At 34.7% G+C, this 26,719-nt stretch overlaps 2 protein-coding genes across 12 annotated transcripts in view; one reads left to right on the top strand and one right to left on the bottom strand.

Annotated features, from left to right (window-relative positions):
* The window catches only part of MEF2A (myocyte enhancer factor 2A), a 163,165-nt gene that overhangs the window by 84,109 nt on the left and 52,337 nt on the right, over positions 1-26,719 (bottom strand). For all 11 annotated transcript variants that reach the window (XM_087856707.1, XM_087856709.1, XM_087856710.1 and 8 more), the window contains one exon: positions 10,630-10,820. In XM_087856707.1, coding sequence (XP_087712833.1) covers positions 10,630-10,683 — 54 coding nt within the window. In that variant the 5' untranslated portion in view covers positions 10,684-10,820. The remainder of the gene's footprint in view (positions 1-10,629; positions 10,821-26,719) is intronic.
* Positions 23,847-26,719, top strand: part of LOC148107568 (large ribosomal subunit protein uL22-like) — a 53,907-nt gene continuing 51,034 nt past the window's right edge. Inside the window, exon 1 of the mRNA XM_087856557.1 lies at positions 23,847-24,236. Coding sequence (XP_087712683.1) covers positions 23,847-24,236 — 390 coding nt within the window. The remainder of the gene's footprint in view (positions 24,237-26,719) is intronic.

Genomic DNA, 26,719 nt, shown 5'->3' with positions numbered 1-26,719 from the left:
AAGCATGTCTCACTGAGAATAGAGAAGATCAATATATATTGAAAAATCCGACAAGAAGGTAAAATAATTCTAAATATGTATGAGCCTAATAGAATAGTCCCAAAATATATAAAACAGCATGTATTAAACTAAGAAAATGTAGAAAGAAATTGACAAACTTGCTTCTAGGTAAGATGAAGGAACTAGTGAAAGACCAAACCCACTGAGAGCAACTAGAAAAACAGGATAAAATACAACAAAAGACACTGGAAACCTCCTGAAGGAAAAAGGACTTAAGTTGCCAAGACTCTAAGTGGGGTGAGAATCTGACAGATGTGAAATGGTGTTCTGCAGCTGTTTTTCCCCTGTAGCCCTTTACAGATTCTGGGTACAGGGAGACTAAGAGTCTAGCCTTTGTTTGGACAACAATGGGTTGCTGCTGCTAAGAGCTTTTGTCCTGGGAGTTGAAAACAGAAAATTGAAAACTCCAGGGGTTAATAAACTAGTGAGAAGGAAGGAGTAGAAACTGAGGTGGTCACTCTGAGGCTGAATGCGGTAGGAGGTTAAAAAGAAAAGCAGAAAGCCTCGAGTAGAGTTTTCTATATTCTTCCTATGCTGAGAAAACAAGAAAGTTGAGAGATGCTCCAAGGACCAGGCCCCAAGAACACACTGGGATCAATGTTGAAAGCTTTGAAAGGCTACTCCTGAAAGTAGCCTCCTGGAAGAGCAACCAAAAGCTTCATCAAAACTACAACCTAGCCTCCACTCAGGTCAATCCCTAGTTGGCCTAAAATATTCAGTAGGAATGGTAGTTTCAATGGTAAGAGGAAAAGTACACCATTTCTTCAGGAAAGTACCATAACATGGAACATGTATAGTATCTTTCATATACAGTGTCTGACAGCTCATAAAAACCCATAAGACATGTGAAAAAAAATGACCATATAATTGAAAACAAGGAGAAAAAAGGGATCAGATATGAACCTACAGGTAATCCAATATAGGAGTTACCAGACAAAAACTCTATGATTAATATTTTCCAAAAAGTAGTGGAAAGAATACATGAAAAGGGGCAATTTCACCAGAGAACTGAAGTCTTTAAAAAGAAATTCTATAGTTGAAAATATACTACCAGAAATTAACAAGCTACTAGGTGTTTTAACAGCTAATTTTTAAAAACCAATAAAAGGATTACTAGAACACAGAAAACATTACTAGAAAACAGGTTACTCACTATAAAACATTCAAATGGAGGGACAGAGAAAAAAGAATAAAAATTAGAGAAGAAAAAAGCATAAGAAATATGTGAGACATACTCAAAAGCACTAAGTTACATGTAACTGGAATCTCAGAGGAGAAAAGCATGAACACAAGCAATATTTGAAAACATCATAATCAAAAAAATTTACTACAAATGAAAATGTAAAAATCTTAAAAGTAACCAGATGGGGGAGAGGGGAAAACACACACACACACACACACACACACACACATTATCTTCAAAAAAAGGAAAAGAAATATTGAAAGCTGGTCTCTCCAAAGAAATGATAAAAGTGATAGATGTTGGAAGACAACAGTTTCAAAGTATTAAGAGACTATTAGCTGTCAATCTAGAATTCTATAACCAGTGAAAATAGCTTTCAGGGCTTCTGTGTGGCTCAGCTAGTTAAGCATCTGCCTTCAGCTCAGGTCATGATCCCAGAGTCCTGGAACTGAGTCCCACCTCAGGCGTCCTGCTCAGTAAGGAGTCTTCTCCCTGCCCGCCCACCCCCCACCCCGCTCCATGCTCATTCACTCACTCGAATAAATAAATAATTGATTTTATTCCTTTATTTGAGAGAGTGAGTGTGCACAAGCTGAGGGGAAAGGCAGAGAGAGAGGGAGAAACAGGCTCCCTGATGAGCAGGGAGCCCAATGTGGGACTCGATCCCAGGATCCTGTGATCATGACCTGAGCTGGGGGCAGACACTTAACTGAGTCACAAAGGTGCCCCAAGAAATCCAACAAATAAATAAAATCTTTAAAAAAAAAAAAAAAAAGGAAGGGAGGGAGGGAGGGAGGGAGGAAGGAAGAGAGGAAGGGAGGGAAGGAAAGAAAAAACAGATTTCAGGGGTGCCTGGGTGGCTCAGTCAGTTAAGCATCTGACTTCAGCTCAGGTCATGATCTCGAGGTCCTGGGGTGGTGCCCCGAGTCAGGCTCCGTGCTCACCAGGGAGTCTGTTTCTCGCCCTTCCCTCTCTCTATACCCCTCCCCTCACTCATGCACGCTCTTTCTCTCTCAAAAAAATAAAATCTTATTAAAAAAAAAAACAAAAACAGCTTTTAGAATGAACTCCATAAAAAACCAAAATTGGGTAAAGGATTTGAATAGACATTTCTCCAAAGAATACAAATGTCTAACAAACACATGAAAATGTGTTCAGCACAGTCATCAGAGACCTGCAAATCAAAACCATGAGATACCAGTTCACGCCCACTGGGATGACTATAAACAAAAAAAGGCAACAATAACAAGTGTTGGCAAGGGTGTGGGAAAACTGGAACCCTCATATCCTGCTGACGGAAAGCAAAATGATACAGACAACTTTGACAGTCTGGAAGTTCCTCAAAATGTTAAATGTTAGAGTTACCACATGACCCAGCAATTCCACATCTCGGTATATCCAAGAAAAATGAAAATATGTTTATACAAAAATGTGTACATGAATACACATTATTCATAATAGCAAGTGGAAACAAATGTTCATCAACTGATAAACAAAATGTAGTATATTCATACAATGGAATACTATTCAATCACAATAAAGAATGAAGTACTAGCACACTCTACAACATAAAACAAGTGTTTTATGGATGAACCATAAAATCACTATGTTAAGCAAAAAAGGACAGTCACAAAAGATCACGTAGTATATGATTTGATTTATATGAAATATCCAGAATAAGCAAATTTATAGAAAAAACAGAAAATACGTTAGTGGTTTCCTACAGCTAGACATATATGGAGGAAGGAGAATGGAGAGTGACTGCTAATGCATATGGGGTTTCTTTTAGGGGTGATAAAAATGTTCTGGAAGGGGGCGCCTGGGTGGCTCAGTCAGTTAAGCATCTGGCTCTTGATTTCCACTCAGGTCACGCTCTCACAGGTCTTGGGATTGAGACTTGCACTCAGTGCGGAGTCTGCTTGAGATTCTTTCTCCCTTTCCCTCCCCCTCTGCTCCTCCCTTCTCATGTGCCGCGCTCCCTCTCTCTCTCTCTCTCTCAAATAAATAAATAAAATCTTTTAAAAAATGTTCAGGAAGAAAATAGTGGTGGTTGCACAACTCTGTGAGTATACAAAAAACCCCCACTAAACCGTACATTTTCATTTTAAATGGGTGAATTGTAGGATATGTAAATTTTAATCTCAATAAAGCAGTTTTTTGAAACAGTGATGAAATAAAGACACATTCAGATAAAAATAATTGAAGACATGTGCTAAAAGAGATAACAAAGGGAGTTCTTTAGGAAGAAAGAAACTAATCCCATATAGAAACATAAAAGAAGAAAGAGCAATGAAAAGGATCAGCATGTATTTATGTGTGTGTGTGTGTGTATGTGTATGTGTGTGTGTGTGTATTGACTGTATAAACTTTGAGTTTTAATTAATTTATCACATTAAAATGCATAGTAACAAAAATGCAATAAGCAGGAAGCATAAATAGAGCCACGTATGCTGTACAGTTCTAAAATTAGGGAAGAGGCAAAGAAGTAATGTGTGTTATACCAGTTATTTTGTAGTAAGTCAAGAATATATGCTATAATTTCCAGGGCAAGCTACTAAAAGAAAGGCAAACAATATGCAATGAAGAAATTACTAGAAAAGAAAAATATAAATAATTTTTAAAATGCAAATCAAAAAGATGGCCAATGAGGAAGAAAAAGGAACCTAAAATATATATAAATATATCTGCAATTACATTTAAGATATTCTTTTTTAAAAAAGATTTATTTATTTATTTGAAAAAGAGAAAGAGCAAGAGGGGGAGCGAAAGGCAGAGGGAGAGAGAGAGAATCCTTTAGCAGACTCCCTGCTAAGCGGGGCTCCATCCCAGGACCCTGAAATCATGACCTGAGCCAAACTCAAGAGTCAGCCGCTTAACTGACCGAGCCACCCTGGCACCCCAAGATACTCTTCTTAGAAAGACTGTGATTATACGATGGGATAAAGAGTTAAAGTCTTAGAAGAGATATGCTCTAAATATAAGGATCATGGAAGACTGAAGAGAATACAAGAAGATATAACAAGCAAATACTAAGCAAATGAAAGCTAATATAAAGTATACTAAGAGAGAACAAAGAGCCTGAAGGCAAACATTAGTAGTTATAATAAAAAAGGACATTTCCTAATGCTAAAGGTGTCAATCCATCAAGAAGATACCGCGAGCTTAAATCTACATTCAACTCATAAGATAGCTCCCAAATGCATAAAGTAAAACCTGAAACTAAAAGAGAAATAGACATGTCCACAATCTTAGCCAAAGACCGTTAACACAGTCCAAGAATATCAATCAGTAGTTGACAGAACAAGCAGCCAAATAATCAGAAAGGTACAGTCCTTCTGAAGGCCTGAAAAACACAATTAAGATATCTAATCGAATTTTCTCTTCCCTGTCCCTGCTCCTCACATATGCATACCATAGTAACCAAAAAAAATAACACGGTCTTTCAAGTACAAATAAAACACTTACCAAAACTGACCAAAAAGCCTGGGTCCTAAAGCAAGCCTCAACACATTTCAAACAACCTCAATCATTTGGAGCACAATCTCTGAACACAGAGGAATCAAGCTAAAAATCAGGAACAAAAAGACAGCTTAAAAATCTCTAATTTCTTAGAGATTTTGCAATACATTTTCAAATAACTCATGTATTAAAAAAGAAATCCCAGTATAAATCTGAAAATACTTTCGGCAGAATAATAATGAAGATGAAAAATCTTCATTATTACAATATGTGAGACACAGTTCAATCAGTGCTTACAGAGGAAAACATAGTTCTCTAGGATTTGTTAGGAAAAAGAGAAAGGCTGAAAAGTCAATGACTAATGTAAAAAAAACCCACTGTCCAAGACGAGAAAAAAAGACAGAAATAAATGACATTTAAAACTGTATGTTAAAAATACTTTAACAAACTAAAAAGTTCATTCTTAGAAAGGGTTAATAAAACTGACACACTCTCAGGCGCCTGGGTGGCTCAGTCATTTGAGCGCCTGCCTTCAGCTCAGGGCATGATCCCATAGTCCTGGGATCAAGCCCCGCATCGGGCTCCCTGCTCCACTGGGAGCCTGCTTCTTCCTCTCCCACTCCCCCTGCTTGTGTTCCCTCTCTCTCTGGCTGTCTTTCTGTCAAATAAATAAATAAAATCCTTAAAAAAACAAAAACAAAAAAACTGACACACTCTCAGCAAGACTGAAGAAAAAAAAGACACAAAGTAACAATATAAGGAATGCAAGATAAGATATAAAAGCGTATGAGCAATATAAAGAAAGAGCATATGCACAATGAACTCCAGTAATTTACCAATTGACAGAAAAAATAGAAAAATATGAATCACTCTTTCTCTATTACAGAAATTAAATATTTACTTTAAAAAACTCTCACAAGGTAAACTGGTAAAGTTTTCCAAGTATTTAAAGAAGAAATATACTACTATTACACAAACTTTTCCAGAGAACAAGAAACAACACTTCCCAAACTTGTTTTATAAGGTCAGCATAACTTGTCAGAACCTAACAATGACATTGCAAGAAAAAAAAATTAGACTAATCTCACACACACATACTTGCAAAAATCAAAAATGGAATATGAGCAAATCAAGTGATATATATAAAAAGATTAACACATCACAAATAAGGTGTATTTCAAGAATGGTGCTGTAACATTTGAAAATCAACCAATATAGGATACCACATGAAAGAAAAAAGGAGAGAAAAATACCACAGAATCATCTACATAAACTCAGAAAAACCATTTGATAATTCGATACTGATTCAGGATAAGAAATAGTGGCATTAGAAATAGCAGAAAACTTTTCTATTCTGATAAAGAGGATCTTTTTAAAAAATTCTCAATAAATATAATTAATGATCAATTATCGAATTTTTTTCCTAAAGTTAAGAATGAGACAAAGGATGCCCACTGCCTCCACTTTTATTTAACATTATACTGGAGGTCCTAGCGAATACAATGAAACAAGATAATGTAAAAGTTAAAGGATTTCAAAAACAGTAAGTCACTGTTCACAGACAACATGACTGTTTACATAGGAAATCCAAAATAATCACATATAAACTATTAGAAATCAGTGAATTTTGAAAGTGAATTTTGCAAGATTGCTAGACACTAAGTCAACATTAAAAAAAAGTAACTATGGGGCGCCTGGGTGGCACAGCGGTTAAGCGTCTGCCTTCGGCTCAGGGCGTGATCCCAGCGTTATGGGATCGAGCCCCACATCAGGCTCCTCTGCTATGAGCCTGCTTCTTCCTCTCCTACTCCCCCTGCTTGTGTTCCCTCTCTCACTGGCTGTCTCTATCTCTGTCGAATAAATAAATAAAATCTTTAAAAAAAAAAAAAAAGTAACTATACTTTTATAAACTTAACAACCACCATATAGAAAATAAAATCTGGGAAAAAACAATGACACTAAAAAAAATCCAATACCTAAAAATAAACAAAATAAGAAATTTGTAAGATCTGTACATTGAAAACCATCAAACATTATGGAAAGAATTAACAAAAACCAAATGTAAGATAACTATATTTATGGATAACAAGACTTAATATTTTAAGATTTCAGTTCTCCCTAAATCAAGCCATACATCTAATAGAAAACAAAAACAAAAACACAAAATCCTAAATTCCAGTAAGGTTTTTTTGTCTGTTTTCTTCGTGAATATTGACACTTGGTTTCATCTGGAAAGAAAAACGGCAAGAACAACCACTCAGTCATGCAGAATATCATGGTAGAGAATTTCTGCCACCAAATATTAAGCTGTAGTAATTAAAACAGTGCAGAACTGAGCAAAGATATAAAATACATAGATGGAACAAAACATAGTTCAGAAACAGCCCCACATGTGTATGATTACTTGATTCATGGCAAAAGCAACCCGTCATGCAATGGAGGAAAGATTGTTCTTAAAACAAACTGTACTGGGTAAACTGAATATTTATCATGAAAACAAATCTTGACCCCAACACCTAAAACCATACACAAAAATAAATTCCAAATGGATAACAGATCTAAAACATGAAAGGTAAAAAACAACAGAAAGCATAAAAATAATCTTTATGGACTTAAATATTTCTTCAACACAACACCAAGAGCATTAGCCATAAAGAAAAAAAAGAAGGTAAACTGGACATTAAAAAAAAAGACTGAAAAAAATGAAAAGGCAAGCCATGATAGAAGTTATTTGTAATGCACATAATGAACAAAATACAATATATTATATATAGAATGTACACTAATAATTAATAACAAAAAGGCAGTCAGGCAGCCCACAAAACTGAAAAAGTAGTAAACAGGTAAGTCATAAAAGAAGGTATCTAAATGGCCAATAAAAATATGAAAAGGTGATCAACTTCATCAAACATCACAGAAACTTAAAATTAAAATGTTACTTTTGCTCACCCACCAGAACAGCTAAAATGAAAGGGATAAAAACTAGTATTGGTGAATATTTACAGCAGCTGGAACTTTCACACACTGTTAGCAGAGTGTAAATTATAAATTAGTACAACCACTTTAGAAAACTCTATTGCAATTAAAGCTGATCACAGGCATACTCTTTGACTTAGCAACCATATACCTCAGTTTATACCCAAGTGTTCATGTGTACCAAAGACACATACAAGAGTATTCAAAACAGCACTCTATAATAGTCTCAAGTAGAAAACAACCCAAAAGTCTATTTACAACAGAAAAAATAAGTATATGCATTGTGTTCTATCCACACAATGGAATATTATACATCAATGAAAATGTACCAAATACATCTACATATATACCCACAGGCAACAGTAACATTAATTTCACAAACATAATGTTGCCCAAAGGAACACATGCTGTTCACATAAATTCAACAACAGGGGTAATTAATCTATGTGTCAGAAGTTCAGTTAATGACCTTCCTTCCCTGGGGCACGGAGATAATGTCTGGGAGACAGGACAGAGGGTTTCCGGGGTGGTACCCTGGGATATGCTGGCTACATGGCCATGTACTTTTTGCAATAATTCACTTAGCCACACTTAGAATTTGTGTGCTTTTCTTTATGTTATACTTTAATACAAAATGTACTTTTTAAATGGAAATGCATTACGCCAAGAAGGACAAACACAAGGTTTCACCAGAAACTCCCAAGTGAAGTCAAGTGAAAGCTTCCAAGTAGAAGTGAAGTGAGGTGAAGCAACTCTTAAGTGCATGATAGTGTCACCCCCCCAAGATTTTTCATTCACTGTTCTAATGACTTGAAGTGTGATTTTTTATCTTAGTAGCTCAAAAAATCCAATTATTAAAAATTCTATTTGCTATCACCTCCTTCAGTATTGCTCCCTAAACTACCCCAACCAGAGGTCAGTAGCTCCTTCCATAAACTCCCCCATCACCTAAGCTTACCGTCTATCTGCCATATAGTTAAATCTCTTCTGTAGGCTATATGTTTTTAATGAGTTTCCAGTACTTAACACAGTCTCTCTCTGATATAGTAAGTATTCAAATTTGGATGAATAAATGACATAAATTCTCTTCTGCAGAGAAACCTTTTTTTCCCATTTTAATGCAAGAATAATGAAACTTTTGACTCAGAATCCACAAATTCAAAATGACAAATTATGTCTGTGCCTCAAACCTGAAAAATGCATTGCCTCTTCTGTATCTTTTCTGCATTCTTTGCCAAAATCATCTGAGAAGAAATTCAGACACCCTTGCCCCATCTGGCAGCTTGGTAAGAAGATGACTTAGGTAAATTCAACATATCAACAGGCTAATTCTAGTTTCTAAGTTATAGTGGCAGGCTCCATCTTTAAATAAGATCATTTCCTTAACTTAAAAAGTTCCATTACACAGTCACTTACATATTCCTAGTTCGTTTTTCTCTCTTAACATGTGGGGTCTTTTCCACTGGCAGATCCAGTGTATCTATGCTGAATTTAAACATGACTCTCTATGGAATAATGAGAGTTCAGGGAATGTTATATGCTTTGCCAGTTCTCTGCTTTTATGTTATTCCCTTAATAAACCCTATTTTACATTTATATTGCATGCATTCACGAAGCAGGTCCCCCATGCCTCCCCTACCTGTCACAGTCCTCAGATTTATGAAGGGACATTTACTTGCAACCTTGCTTAGAATAATTCCTTTGGAATGATGGAATGGTTATTTTATCACTCTCCCTTATTTTATCAACCTTCATAAAGCATCATACTGTGTGAGCCTCACACTTTAGCTAAAGAATTTTCATGAGATGAAACAAGAATTCTCTTCATTTAGGTCCACTGACAACTCCAATCACTTCCACTAACTTCTCTACCAGCTACTCAGCTGAGTTTTGTCTCCAATTATACCCATATTACCAGGTGAATTACTACACAGACTCTGCAGAATATATCTTTTATTACTGTTCTATTCCTGGTAAGCTTCCAGAAACCATCTTTTCTGGAAATTTCTCCTGAAAGGCAAACTTTCCAGAAACAGCATCTCCCCCTCCTGCATATGCTGTGACTACTACTTTATTTACAATATTCTATGAAACTATTTTTCCTTCTTTCCTTTAAACCAAGGGCTTGGCAAACTTTTTCTTAAAGGGCCAAAGAAAAAAGATTTTAGGCCTATGGGCTATACAGTGTCCAGGACAACTACTCAATTATGCTGTTATAATGTGAAATCAGCCACAGACAATATGTAAACAAATGCACATGGCAGTACTCTAACAATGTTTTATTTATAAAAACAGCCAGCCTGCCCATGGACCACAGTTTGCCAATCCCTGGCTAAACTCTTAAAACTCCTGGTCTTCAAATATCAGTATTATAATTATCTTGAATTTGTAAGGGTTTATTGACATTGGTGTTGAAAATTAAGTTCAATATATTTTATCAATTAAAACTGAGATCAATACGTCAATGTTCTAGGAGTACTTGTGATAATATGAGTTATAAAAAAAATTCTCATTATTTGTTGGTTAACAGGAAAATTTAAGTGACTAAAACACATTCACTGATGACTGTAGTTAACTTAGGTACTATCTAATTATGAAAACAGAGGTGATAATTTACAAGAATAATTAAAATATTAAAAACTAACAAACATAATCAAATGAACAGAAGACTAAGTATATTATGATAAATTGACACAATGGACAGTAGTAGTGGGACTATAGTGATCTTTTCCCCTATGTTTTCTATAATTAACATCTATGATTTCCATAATAAGAAAAAAAGTTTCTTTAAACCACACGATGACAAGTGTTTGTTAAAATTTTTTATTTAGTTTGAAAAAAAAATTTAGACTTGAAATTAAATTTAAGAAAAATTCAACCATTCTATCCTATGCTACTCTTCTAAAAATATATATTTACACCAAAATAAGTAAGTTAAAATTTTCATTTACCTGTCGGTTCCTTTCATCCATTATGCGTGTGATTTGAATTTTCTTCCGCCCCATTTTCAGTCACCTTTCCTTCCTTATATTCCAAATATTTAATTCAAAATTAATTTTCTTCAATACCCTAATGCATCGTACACAGCTTCTATTATTTCAGCTTCTAGTCCAAGGGCTACAGCTGAAATTTTCTACAAGATCTAAAAGAAAACACAAATTAGAAAATTTAAGTTCTATAAGTTTGCAAATCATGAAGATGTTATACAAATTTCAAACCTGCTTCTATGCTGCACACAGGCAGCCTTATTAGTTGAAATTCCTGGTTATATAAAATTGGTAGTTAAGTTGAAGCTTTGTTAACTTTACCCTTAAAATATCTCTTGAATCTTTTTGTGCCTCTAGGTCTGGCTGAAAGAGTGCAATTACAACCTTTGAGTTTTTCTCAATGCATATGATAATAGCAACAACAAGAGCCAATGCTTATGGGGATTTTTCTATGTGCCAAGCACTTTTCTATGTACCTGATATATCTTAACTCATTCAATCCAAACTGCGATCACTTTGGTTATAATTATCATCTCCATTTCATAAATAAGGATACTGAGGCAGAGAGATGCTAAATAATATGTCCAAGGTAACTCACACAGTAAAGGGCAGAGCTTGGAATATGAACTCAGGGACTCTGGCTCCAGAACTTCTCCTCTTTAATATTATAGAGTATCCTTGAAAGCTTCTGATGCCCTCCATGTCAAAAGATGAACTAATAATCTGGGTAGCCCCGATCTGCCTTTATAAACTATTCCTGCAAACCGCCCTAGCCACCACCAAAATTACTGTCAATCCACAAAGGCACCATATGATTTCATAACAACGTCCACTTAAATGAAATACTGTTCCTTTTAGACATTTAATAAAATCTTCCTTATCAATCAAGATTGACTTCCCCCTGATAGAGTAAACCATAGCACCTTAAATTTTGTGGCTATATGTATAAAAAATTCTAAATCCATTTTCCTCTGAGACTGTTAATACTTTAAGAACAGGATTTTTTTATTCTATTTATCTCTGTAATTCAATGACTGGCAATGATATAATTGTCATGTTCTGAATGACTGTTGTATCAAAGACCTAGTGTTTTCAAAACCTATAATAAAATATTTACAAGGGAATGGAAGACAAATACTAAAACATAATAATAAATTCTCAGGGGACTTTTATTCAAGTATTTTTAATATTGTGCACGTATAGCCATAAACTTAAAAAGTACTATGCAAATCCATGTTTGGTTAAATCTGGCTTTTGCTCAAAATCAGTGAGTTTTTCAATTCTTATCACTACCATCATTACTATAAGCATGGCATTTCTTACATATCTTCCCTCTATTCTTTCATTTCTTTATTCATACAAATATTAACTGAACAGCTATTAACAATTAATAACCTATTAATTGATAACTACTTGCAAAAAATATACTTCTGAACACTGAACTAGGCACAAAGGGTAAAATGTTCAAAAAAAGGTGGGGGATGATTTCTGTCCTCATACCATTCATAGTTTAGTAGGGGAAAACAGACATTAATCAAACTATAATACAAATGAGTCTGTACAAATTAAAATTAGGAAGTTCATTTATCTGACCTAAATTCATAAGTTAGGGAAGGCTTCCTTAGGAATATACCTCATACCCAAAGCTGAGTATGACGGTGTACATTCTAGGCAGAGAGAATAGCATGTGCATGGAAGCAGGAAACATTAGACAAACTGTAGGATGGCAAGTCAACTGGTGGGAACCAATCAAACAAACAGCTGCGCTGCAGAATGAGACTGCAATATAAACCAACAGAAGTCAGCTTATTCAAATCATGTTTCCTAATAGATCACATTGCATTCAATTCCCATTATAAAAACTTGCACTGTAGTAGGCAAGATAAATATTCATATATTTCAATACTAATGCCTATAGGGTATACGTATGGTATTCTCTTTTATAATCTGAAAAATTCTGAATGCTAGACCATATCTGAGCATTTTGCTTTTGACAATGGTTTAGTAGGTTACTTCAACCTTCTTTTTTCTTTTTTTAAGATTTATTTATTTATTTATTTTAGAGACAGGGTGAAAGAGCACAAGCGAGCACAAGTGGGGGGAGGGAGAGCAGGAGCGAATCTTCAAGCAGACTCCAAACTGAGCACAGAGCCTTACAGGGTGCTCAATCCCACAACCAATGAGATTACAACCTGAGCCAAAAACAAGAGTTAGATGCTTAACTGACTGAGCCACCCAGGAGCCCCAAACCAACCTTCTTCTAAGAATGAGAAAACAACAAGAAAAGTAATCTATTCAAAACCACTGGAGAACTTTCAAGACAGAATTGAAGGACTGAGATCTGGAAGAAACAGGTGAGACCACACTTCAGACTAATTTTCCCCCTAGTCATCAGTAAGTAGATTCTTAAAATATTGGCTGAGCCCCACCTCACGTTTCCCGCTCTGCAGGGGGTCCACTTCTCCCTCTTCCCCTCCATCTGCCCCTCCACCCACTCAAGTTCTCTCTCTCTCTCCCACTCTCTCTCAAATAAATAAGATTTTAAAATATATATATTAAAAAAAAAAGCATTGGCTGAGAGTCTGAGAAGCTAAGCAGAGCTTTCAAAAGATCTATGGGTAGGACACAAAAATAGATTCAAGGCCTGCCAAAGAATAGAACCAGTAAACACACCAAGAATCGGGAGGGAATCCAAAGGACTATATCCTAGGTACAAAGGTAAACTAGAAATAGACCAGGCCAACAAGAAGGAAAGTATATCTTCAGATCATCTCAATCCCTGATTAGGTTAAGATAATCTGGGCTATCTAGTGTCATTAACCTTGCTGCATACCAGTAAAAACTTCTGAAAAGATTTTAGCAAAAGTAAATCTTACCAGCAAAAGATAACATCATCTAGAAATTCAAATGATCTTATCATTTTTATACAAAATGCCTAAAAATAAAAAATAACCAGTCAAGACCTGACGGAAAACTAAGATTTTAAAATGGCAATACAATCGGAACCATAGTAGATCCAGGTAATCGTGTTATCAGAAAAGAACTTTAAAATAAGTTAATGTGTTCAAAGAATTAATAAACAAAGACTACTAGCAGACAATGCTAAAGGTATGGAAAACACAGAATTAAAAAATACAATTTTGAAAACAGAAAATAAAAAATTGATGAGTTTAACAATAGGTTAGAACACAACAAAGAAAGAATCAATGACCCAGAAGATAGGAAAGAAGAAAATACTTACACTGACGCACCAAAAGACACAAATGGGGAAATACAGAAAACAGTGTGAAAAAATTATGACACATGGATCCAAACTACATGTAACTGGAGTCCCCGAAAGGCAGGAGAGAAAGATTTCAAGACATACACAGTTAAAAACTTTTTAAAAACTTGCCAGTGACATCAAGCCACAGATTCAAGATCTACAAACTCCCAAGCAAAACAAATACAAAGAAAACCACAACCTAAAGCATATCAAAGTAAAGAGGGGGGATAGAGGGAAAGAGAGAGACTGCCACAGAGACATAGACAGCCACAGACAGATCTTAAAAGTAGTCAAAAAAAGAAAGATTAACTTTAAAAATAGTAAGATTTATAGTTGACTTTTTCACGTAAGTAATGAAAGTCAGAAGACAATGAAATGATATCCTCAAAGTGCCAAGAGTGGGAGAAATGCCAAACTAAGATTCTGTATCTGGCAAGTAATACTCTTCAGGAAAAAGAAAAAAAAAAAAAAAAAAAAGGCAAAACAGACATTTGTAGTGAAATAGAAACAAAGAATTTAACACCAAAAACACTGAAAGGACTTCTCCAAGTAGAAAGAAAAAAGGATCCTACACACAGCTTGGATACTGCACCAAAAAGTAAGTAAGCAAGCACATAAATAAATAAGAACAATGTAACTCTAAGTGAATACTGACTAAATAAAATAACAATACATTATAGAATTTAAAATACTACATTGCATAACAACAACAGTATAATACAGTAGTAAATGAAGTTAAAGTGTTCTAAAACCCTTTCATTTAATGGGAAATAGAAAAAGTACTTTTTTACTTTTCGGACTTCAATTAAGTCAGAGATGCATGTAAGAATAGTAAAAGTACATAGTAAGTACAAGCTAATGGAGGGGGAATAATGAATTAATAACCCAAATTGTATTTTTAAAAAAACCAATTTGATGATTACAGAAGTACATCTTAAATATGAGTATACAGAAAGAATGAAAGTAACATGGAGAACAATATACTGTGTAGAACACAAATCAAAAGAAAGTTGTGTAGCTATACTTTATCACAGTACATTTTAATGCATGAGATAAATACATGGATAGAGGTACAGCAGGACACTTCATTACAGTAAAAGTTCAATTCACCAGAAAGATCTAGCAATTCTAAATCTGAATACACCTAATAACACTTAAAGTTAGGAATCTGTTCCTGAAAATCAGATATTCTGTGCAAAACCCTAAGTAGGACCTTATTTTCCATTATTTTAAATAGCAAAAATTATGTTACATATAAACTCATAATCCCCAATCATTTTAAAAAACTTAACTGAAATACAGCGAATGTCCATTTATAATAGAAAAGTATCATGGTTGGGATATAAAATACTACATGACTTCATATGCAGTAACTTTCTCACTGGCTTTGTTTCTTTCTCCATGATTTAACACTTTCTGTGTTGAACACTTTTTGTGCTTTCTACAAATCTAAACAAAATTAAGGGCCAAATACAAAAGGCAATTAGAAACTTATTCAAGACAAACACATACGGCTGATAACAGCTCAAAGGCTTATAATATGGTAACCTCTTTCTTACGGCCAGCAGCAACAGAGACCCACATTCCCTCTGTTAACAGCACATGCTTCAAAAATGTCTACAGGTGATTCTAATGTTCTACAAATTGATTTGAAATTTAATTTGTGACTTTTCCCACACATCAGTTTGTTAAAATATTGTATTGAATTCTGCAGATGTAAGAACATACTTTTTTCAAAGTTTTAATTTATTTATTTGAGAGAGAGAGCAGGGTGGGGAGAAGGCGGAGGCAGAGAGAATCTCAAGCAAACCCCGCTGAGCACAGAGCTCAACATGGGGCTCAATCTCACAACCCTGAGATGATGACCCGAGCAGAAATCAAGAGTCGGACACTTAACCGACTGAGCCACCCAGGTGCCCCAAAAACATACTTTTTCCAAATAAACTTCAGCCAGTACCAAGGGAAGTAAGTGAAGACCACAATTCTAGCAAGTTGATTTTAACACAGCTTTCTCATTAACTAATGGAACAAGGACACCAAAACAAGGAATAGTCCAGAAGAAACAGAAAAAGATTTGAACTTTACAATTAACAGCCTGACATACAGAACACTACACCTAACAAGAGCAGAAAATACATTCTTCGTAAGTGCATAAAAATGTTTGCCAAAAGTTACCACATGCTAGATCATACACTGCTAACAAATTTCAAAGGACAGACATGTTTCTCTGACCTCCAGTGAATTAAGCTATGAATTAATAACAATATAATTAGAAAATGCTTACATTGTGAAATTAAGCAATAAACTTCTGATTAACCCAGGGGTCAAAGAAGAAATCACAGTCAAAATTAGAAAAGACTTTGAATGGAACACTATTAAAATTACATCATATCAAAATTTATGGGATGCAGCTAACAACATGCATAAGAGGGAAATTTATAGCTTTAAAATAGGTATATGGAGGACAGGACAAAAACCAATCTTCTAAGCAACCATCTGAAAGGGTTATAAAAAGAACAAATTAAACCTGAGACAGTACAAATGAAGAAATAAAAGAGAATAAAGTAATGAAACGGAAAACGTACAACAGAGATTAACTAACCAAAAGTTAGTTCTTTGGAGGGAATAATAAAACTAGCAAGTCCCTGGAAAAAAGTAATACCGGAAGGAAAAAAAAGAAATCAAAAACATATCTGGCCCCAAAGGTCTTATATTTAAAAATATGAACTTGTTTTTTATAATATGTCCTATATTTATCTCAAGAAGATTAATGCAAATAACCAACAAAAATCTAAAAGTAAATTATATCAAACTAAACTGGCAGGTTTAACTCTTTAACCACTACTACCCATATTTCCAGCTCAAACACTCTAATTAACATAATTATAACACTCTTTAGATCCCATTAAGTCCTACAATTTAATGACACCTACCACCTTTTCACTGTCCCTCACCCAGTTTGTCTCTCTTTATCCAATTAAATTTTCATATACCCTCACTCCCTTGGCTCTTGCTCTCCCTCCTCCCTCCACTCATTTCCTGGGAAAAACCCCACTTCTGACTACCTGCTTGCTCCCATGTAGCTGAATATGGCTGAGAATAAACAACTATGCTAACCAGGCTAATTAATCTGTCTTCAAGTTTAGCATTTTCCATTTCCCAATTGCCTGGTTGATTATTTTATGCCATATTCTCTCCCCTCACATCTCCAACACTCACCACTCATCCTCACTTTCAGCTGGTGACTTTGCTACCTATTCTACTGATGGAAAAAATAGTAATCAGAAGAGAAGCTCCTCAAATTCCTGCCATCACAACTATCAACCCATCAGCATGTGTTCCACTATACACTGCCTTCTTTCCTACTTAGGTCTTGGCTGCAGCAATTCCTCTTTTCTTTCCATCAAAGTCAAAATTTTCTTGATACTGAAGCACTCCCACTGGCAAAAAGTTAAATAAAATAAAAGATGCTATTATTTCAGTTACCTAAAACAAAACACAGAAAACAAAAAGCGTCTTGATCCTGAAATTTAAAATATACTAATAGAAAAATCCATGTTTGCAGATTCTGAGTAGTTTCAATGTCATAAAGATGTCAATTCTCCCCAAATTAATCTAGAGATTCAATGCAATCCTAATCAAAATACCAGCAGGTTTCCTTTTATCATATGCAGAAACTAACAAAATTATTTTAAAATCCATTTGCAAATATAAAGAACAGTCAAAACTATCTTGTAGGATGATAGAGCTAAAAGACACACACAATCATTTAACAGACTTATTATAAAGTGATAGTAATTGAGATGGTGTGATTTTCTAACAGAAGGAAAGAAATAATAAAGATTAGAACAAAGATAAATAGAGAATAGAAAAACAAGAGAAAAAAAGCCATAATAAAACCAAAAGTTGATTTTCAAAAAGGTTAAAAAAAAAAATGACTTTTAGCTAGACAGACTAAGAGAAAGCAAGACTCAAATAATTAAAATCAGAAATGAAAGTGGGATCATTACTACCAATTTCAGAAATAAATATGATTCTAAGAGACTATGATGAATAACAGTAATGCCAACAAAATGGATAATTTAGATAAAATTGATAAATTCCTAGAAACACAAAACGTACCACCACTGAATCAAAAAGAAACAGAAAAGCTAAATAGATCCTAGTAAGGAGACTGATTTATAATCAAAAACCTCTTGACAAAGAAAAATACTCAACGTGATGGCTTCACTGGGAGTTCTTTCAAATATTTAAAGAGCTACCACCAGTCTTTCTCAAACTTGTCCCAAAAACTGAAGGGAAATGAACACATCCTAACTTACTCTACAAGATTAGCTTTACTTTGTATCAATGTCAGACATGACAATAAAAGAAAACTATAGATTAATAGCGTTTATGAAGACTGATGCAAAAATACTGAAGAAAATATTAGCAAACCAAATCCAATGGCATGTTAAAAGGATGATACACCATAACAAAGTGGGATTTACTCCTGGAATGCAAGGATGATTCAACATACTAAAATTAATCAATGTGATACACCACATTAAGAAAATGAAGGGGAAAAACCACATGACCCTCCAAATTGATGCAAAAACAGCATCTGACAAAATATAATAATATTCTTTTATGATAAAAACAATCAACCAGAAATAAAAGGAAACTACTTCAACATAATAAAAATCATATAGGAAAATCCCACAGTTTACAGTATGTTCAAATGGTGAAAAACTGAAAGCTTTTCCTTTAAGATCAGGAATAAGACAAGAATGACTGATTTCACCCCTTAGATCCAACCGTGGAAGTTCTAGCCAAAACAATTAAGCAGGAAAAAGTAATAAAAGGTATCCAAACTGGAAAGGAAAAAGTGTTAAGTATCTCTGTTTGTAGATGATATCTTATATGTAGAATCCCCTAAAGATTCCACAAAAACATTGCTGAACTAATAAACAAATATATCAAAGTAGTAGGATACAAATGAACACATGAAAAATCAGTTGCATTTCTATACTAACAATGAACAGTCTGAAAGAAGAAAATAATTCCATTTATAATAGCATAAAAAAATTTTTTTAAAATATTTTAGAGCATGCACATGCAATAGGGGGAGGGGCAGGGGGAGAGGAAGAGAATCTTCAAGCAGGCTCCCTGCAGAGCACAGAACCCCACGTGGGGCTCAATCTCAGGACCCCAAGATTGAAACTGGAGCCAAAATCAAGAGTCGGATGCTTAACTGACTTGAGCCACCCAGGCGCCCCCTACAATAGCATCAAAATTTTTTAAATACTCAGGAATTAACTTAGTCAACATGAAAAACTTGTACACTAAAAACTAAACTGATATAAGAAATTAAAGAAGACACAATAAATAAAAAGACACCCTATGTTCACAGACTGAATGACTTAATGCTGTTAACGTATTAATATTACCCAAAGTGAACTACAAATTCAATGCAATCCCTATCAAAATCCCAATGTCTTTTGCAAAAATATGAAAAGCCACCCTAAATTTATATGGAATCACAAGGGTCTCCAAATAGCCAAAACAATCTTGAAAAAGAACAAAGTTGGAGGACACACACTCCCTAATGCTGAAATGTTATAAAACTATAGTAATCAATACAGTATGGCACCAGCATAAAGATAGACATATAGATCAGAACAGAATAAAGAGCCCAGACAAATCCATGAATACATGGCCAAATGTCAAAAAGCGTCCATGGATACTATCAACAGAGTAAAACAGCAACCCACCAAAGAGAAGAAAATAATTCCTTATCACATTATCTGAGATTAATATCCAGAATAAATAAAGAACCCCTACAACTCAACAACAAAAATAGGCAAAGGACTTGAATAGACATATCTCTAAAGAAGATATATGAATGGCCAATAAGCACATGAAATGATACTCAACATCACTAATCATTAGGCAAATGCAAATCAAAACCACAATGACATACCATTTCCACCATTTGGAAAACTATCATCAAAACAAACAAACAAAAACAACAAGTCTTGATATAAATGTGGATAAATGTGAAACCTTGTGCATTGTTTTTGGGAATGTAAAATGGCACAGCTGCTATGAAAAACAGTATGGTGGTTACTGAAAAAATTAAACAGAGAATAATCATTTGATCCAACAATTCCACTTCTAGGTCTATACACAAGAGAACTGCAAGCAGGGACTTGAATAATATATTTGTACATCTATGTTCATAAGAGCATTAGTCACACTTAAAGGTGGAAACAATCCCAATGTCATTGGTGGATGAACAGAAAAACAAAATGTGATATCTACACACAATGGAGTATTTTTCAGCTTTAAAAAAAAATCCTATCACTTGGGGCACCTGGGTGATTCAGTCAGTTAAGTGTCTGCCTTCAGCTCAGATCATGATCCCAGGGTCCTGGAATCAAGCCCCGTGTAGGGCTTCCTGCTCAGTGGAGAGCCTGCTTCTCTCTCTCCCTGTGCCCCTCCCCCTCACTCATGAGCACGTTCATGCACGCTCTCTCAATAAATAAATAAAATCTTTAAAAAAAAAAAGATAGCTGCACTGGTGAAACTGTTATAAAAAAAATCTTATCACTTGTTACAACATGAATAAACCTTAAAAAGATGGTAAGAGAAATAAACAGGTCACAAAAAGACAAATATTAGACAATTCCATTTATACAAGGTAAACAGAGTAGTCAAAATTCATAGAGAAAGTAAAATCATAGTTGCCAGGGATGAAAGGGAGGGACAAATGGAGAGTTATTGCTTAATGGGGGCAGAGTTTTAATATGGGATGACGAAAAAGTTCAATGGTGGTTGACTGTTGCACAGCACTATGAGTTTACTTAATACCACCATACTGTATTTAAAAATGGTTAAAATGAACAATACTATGTTATGTACATTTTACAATTTGAAAAAATACAAATACTAAAAAAAAGTATGTACACACCTTTAAAACAATCGCAGGATTATAATTTTATTAATTTAAGCTAACCACTAACCCATCAGGTCAACTGAGTACTAATTTTTCTATATGATAAAGCTAAAGGAATTCTAAGAAATGGGAACATTTAAAACCACCCTTTGAAACTAATACTTATGTTTAGCAAACACAGATGGGCATTTTTCCTGCAAAGTAATACATCTTATCCTTGGGGCGGGGGGTGAGGGGGATCTCACTAAATCCCAAGGCCTGTATCTGTGTTCACACAACATTGAAGTAAAAAATTAGTTAAACTAAACTCTCAGTTAACTGAAATTCTTTTTAGTAGGTCATTTTCATAAAATCAAAAACTAGATTTTAAAAAAGACTCCCAATATGGGTTCTGCTGTCTTAATTTAAAAAATACCAGGGGCACCTGTGCTTCAGTAAGTAGAGCATATGACTCTTGATCTCAGGTTCTGAGTTCAATCCCCACATTGGGGGTAGAGTTTACTTAATTAAAAAAATAAAAAAGGAAAGAAAGAAATATCATAGACTCTAACACTCAAATTCATACTAATACTGATCACAGATGTTCAGTCTTTTCAAATCAATTTTGTTTACTGTTTTAAAGAACCTTGTTGCTTAAGTAACTAAATATTTTAAGAGTGTGGACTTTAAACAGAAGGTGAACTTTACTTTTTAAGGTTTGCTCTTATTAAATAAACACCAATCTCTGAGTTCATCAGAACACCTCATTTTGATGATTCTGGTAAATCAATTACTAATTTTTTTCAAAAACAACTAAGAAAAACCTTTGTAATAAAAGTAATTATGTACAATCAACAACTGAGCTTTTTAAACAAATAAACAAGTATTTAACAAGAGAAAATCTTTAATGACTCATTACTGCTTTAAAAGAAGGGAACTTAAGGGACACCTGGGTGGCTCAGTCAGTAAAGCAACGACTCTTGATTTCAGGTCAGGTCATGATCTCAGGGTCCTAGGATCGAGCCCTCTGTGAGCTCCGTGCTCAGCAGGGAGTCCACTTGAGGATTCTCTCTCTCCCTCTCCCTCTGTTTCTCCCCTCCACCCTCTCCCCACTTATGAACGCATGCGCTCTCTCTCTCAAATAAACAAATAAATCTTAAAAAAAAAAAAAGAAGAAAATAATTCCTTATCACATTATCTGAGATTAATATCCAGACATCAGAGCTAAAAATATGCCTTTGGGAATCTTGGGCATACAGACATTATTAATGTTGTGGGAAACAATGTGCTCACCTAGGGACAAAACATAAACTGAAAACAGCACCAAAGTCCCAAGGAACAAAATATTTATTATTGTTGCAAATGAATACCCCCAAACTATCCTCTAGACATAAGGTTTTTAAACAATGTCGTCAACATTAAAGAAAAAAAATTTTTAAAGATTTTATTTACTTATTTGAGAGAGAGAGCACAAGCATGAGCGGGGTAAGGGGCAGAGGGAGAAGCAGACTGCCCACTGAGCAGGGAGCCCGATGTAGGGCTCAATCCCGGGACTCTGGGATCATGACCTGAGTCGAAGGCAGACACTTAATCAACTGAGCCACCCAGGCACCCTTAAAGAAAAAAATTTTTTTAATTTTTTTCAAAAAGAAATCTTTCAGCTTCCCTTGAGAAATGCATTTTACTTTCAGGAATTTATTCTAGCTTCCCTTTTTTCTAAAATAAATATCATTGTTGTGATAAGGAAAAAAGTTCCTACAAACAACACAATGGCTGCTTTTAAGTTTAAGAAAAAAATCCTGAAAACCAAAAACCATGAACTTTAAACATCACTGAAATCTTCCTTCTGCTTTAGTATTTTGTGCCATTTCTAATTACTCTTTCTTCACAACTTGCTTGGAATTTCAAAGCACTATCTGGCTGAGAAGGTCCATTACTATTTGAGCAAGAAACCTGGATCCTAGCCACAAACATTTCACTAAATTAGTTGCATGAACTTTGGTACCTGACAATTTCAAAACTAACCTTTTGTAAGAAGAAAACTGAAATTATACATATCGTATGTACCACATGAGGCTAGAACAAAATACTACACAATTGTTAAGTATTTGAGGGAAAGTGAATTATTATTACTACTGACAAATATATTTCCAAGCATATTAATATTTATGATCAGAAAAAAATATTTACTATGTTCATGCTATTTCACGTATTTACTTCACTTCAAACGTATTAACACTTTTTTTGTACATACACTAGAAATCAGGAGAAAAAATTAAATGAAAAATATTATAATTAATTTTCAATAATGAAATGTCAAATTGGTTTTAGCTAAGGTTATACCATATAAAAAAGCAAACTAAAACATGAAATAAATAAAAGTATATTATACATATATTATATATATAGTTTCTACATAATTTTTTTCCTTAAGCTTAGCAGATACTCTGATTTCTTCCTTTTTCTATAAATAGTTTACCAACGAAATGAAGGGGAAGTGTGGAGTCAATACTGTCCCAGGACCCATTTTAGTCTACACCGTTTTCCTTTTTTTTTTTTTAAGATTTTATTTATTTACTTAACAGAGACAGCCAGCCAGTGAGAGAGGGAACACAAGCAGGGGGAGTGGGAGAGGAAGAAGCAGGCTCCTAGTGGAGGAGCCTGATGTGGGGCTCGATCCCAGAATGCTGGGATCACGCCTTGAGCCAAAGGCAGACGCTTAACAACTGAGCCACCCAGGTGCCCCAAATCTACACCTTTTTCTTTACCAAACTTCAATCAAGATGCTTGCAAAAGAACAGAATCCTGTAATTTTCAAATTACCTTAGAAATCATCTCGTATTGCTCTTCCTTTTCCCCTAAGAGGCCTGAGGTGATTTCTGAAAAGGGTTCACTATTCACCTGATCCAGAAAACCCTACAAAATCATGCTAATCAAGAGGTTCAAATCTTCACGTTCACTTTAAGAACACATGTGAAACTGCCCACCCCGTTCAAGAGTATGCATATACGAAAAGACACCAAGAATCTGAAAGATAGCACTTTGCAGACCCAATGTGTGCCATTCTGTCACTACAACAGTGGAGTGGGTAGGTGTGCCCAAACAGTGGGGCTGCACACAGGGCCAGTCGCGAAAAAGAGTGCTGAATTTTACTGCACATGCTTAAAAATGCAGAGTCATGCTGAACTTAAAGGTTTAGATGCAGATGTAGATTTTCTGGTCATTGAACACAACCAGGTGGACAAAGTCCCCAAGATGTGGCACAGAACTTATAGGGTTCATGGTCAGATTAACCCAGATATGAGCTCTCCCTGGCACACTGAGACAAGCCTTACTGAAAAAGAGCAGATTGTTCCTAAACCAGAAGAGGAGGCTGCACAGAAGAAAAACGTATCCCAGAAAAACAAAAATTTATGGCCAAGCTGGGTGGGGAGGGAGGGGGATTCTGCATAAAATAAATACTAATACAAGTAAAAACAGAAAAAAAATTTTTTTAAAGAAACCATCTCATATTATAATCCCTACCCCTTCAGCAGAGAAGCTGAAACTGGAGAAGAAAAGTGAACCATCCAAAGTCTAAGTCAGTTCAAACAGCAGGACTTTTTCTACTAGGTAACATGGCAGTTGTTCCATAACTGTAGTCATTCATACGCTAACTTCTCAATAACCTTCTCCCAGCCACTCTCGACACTATTAATTTACCTCTTTTTTTACATCAATTCTCATTTTCACTTTAATATATGTATTTGAACATAAACCTTATTACTGATACAACAGAAAATATTAGAACTTGCCACAAATGGAAAATAGCCTTAAAAATAATGAAAACATAATTAAATATCAAGTAAAATGGGAGCAATTACATACAATGTTGGTATGTATATATGTGTATGTGTGTATCATGGTATTATTATAGTTTCAATGATTATATGGTAAATGTATATATAAATATATATGACATATAATATATATAAATAGTGGTAACTGTAAGTACCATGATTACATGGTAACTATATATATATAAACATGTAATATATGTAATACATAATATGTAATACATAATATGTACAAAAATCATGGTAACTATAAGTAACAACAAATCAAATTACCTAATTTGTAAAAATGCAAACCTGAAAATAGTATCTTCAGTAAGAAGAATGAGATTGTTAAAAAATTAGTATTAAAGAAGGATTCAAATCCATTTCATTTAGGAAGACAATTCTAATTTTTAGCTTTAACGTAAATCGGATCAAAGAATCTCATCTCACAGATATACTTCACCAAAAAAAGAAAAGATCTGGGCAACCTTCTCTGAAAGGGCTGGAATACTGATAATTAATTCCTAATTAAAAGAGTCACTTTTATTCAACAGATTTTTGACTCAAGAGAAATTCTAGAGCCTTCGTCCTCTTGAATGTGAAATTTCAAACAGTTTATGAGAAATAGGTACTATTCCATTCATTTTGCCATCCAGCTTGGGGAAAGTACTTTTTAAAAAAATTTATCAGGCCTTTCCAGTATCTTCTCATAATATTCAAATTATGTTCACGGTCAGTTCATTGGATAAGTTCATAACCATAGGATTCAGACAATGAGTAAGTTTTCTACTATGTATTAGTTGATTCAATGGAGAAACAGAAGCTTTTCAAGGGCTCTGGTACATAATAACAGCAAAGGACCTTACACACATTTATCTTCTTAAATTCTTACAACTTCTTTATGAGATATGATTATTATTATTATTCTCATTTTAAATCTGAGAAAATAGAAACCGAGGCCTTAAGTATCTTTTCCCCAAGGTCACAGCTGCTAAACAGCATGGCCAAGACTTAATCCAGGTCTATGTAACCCCAGAAGGTGCTCTAATGGTTAGACTCTTGCTGCCTTAATAAGAGGATCAAGAATCTGAAGCCCTGCATCAGTTTTCCCAGAACAGCTAGTGTCAGGCACCAAACACTGGATCTGACCAGTGGACCCTGAGTCCAGGGCTACCACAGGTCAAAAGTCTGGCCATGACAACACTTCATTTCACTGTTGGCAAAAAGCATGATGGGGGAGAAGGGATAAGCCAAAGACTACCAACCCTAGAAGGATAAAGAAACCCTACCACCAATTTCATAGCCTGGTTCCTACCCTCCTTCCTTCTGCCTCCCATCCGTAATAGCCATGCCAGGGGCACCACAGCTGCCTCTTCCTCCTATTTTGCCCACACTTTGGGACACTGATCTTCCTTGACCTACTATACCATTCTTGCACAATTTAAAATTGACATATGCCTCAGAAGACAATATTAAAAAGTCTTCAGCACATATAATATTTACAATCATTTAGAAAAAAAATTTTTTTAACTTTTAATTTTTAAAACTTTTTATTTTAAAATAATTCCAAATTTACTGGAAGTTGCAAGAACAGCATTCACTCTCTCCCTTACTCCTCATGGTGTGAGAGTGAATGTATGCTATAATCCATATATAAATATTAAAATATTATTGCTCTGAACCACTTGGGGGTAAGTTGTATATATCACGGCCTATAACCCTCCATACTTAGAGAATTTCCTAAGAACATTTCTTATATAACCAAAGTACAGTTAGTCAAATTTAGGACACACATCACTGATACAATACACTGTAAGCCATATTCTAATACTGTCATTGTTCCAATAATGTTCTTTAGAGCTTGTCCCCCTCTTCATTATAGGATCTATGCTGATCACGTATCACATATAGTTGTCAGTCTCTTCAGTCTCCTTTAATCTAGAAGTGTTTCTGGGCCTTTGCCTATCATGACATGACATTTTGAAGAATACAAGCCATTTTTCTATAAAATATTTCTCAATTTAGGTTTGTCTGATGTTTCTGCACAATTTCCAG

This window comes from Ursus americanus, chromosome 28 (genome assembly GCF_024610735.1).
Source record: "Ursus americanus isolate L20-20 chromosome 28, mUrsAme1.1.p, whole genome shotgun sequence".
Classification (NCBI taxonomy): domain Eukaryota; kingdom Metazoa; phylum Chordata; class Mammalia; order Carnivora; family Ursidae; genus Ursus; species Ursus americanus.
This window is presented reverse-complemented; position numbering and strand designations above follow the sequence as displayed.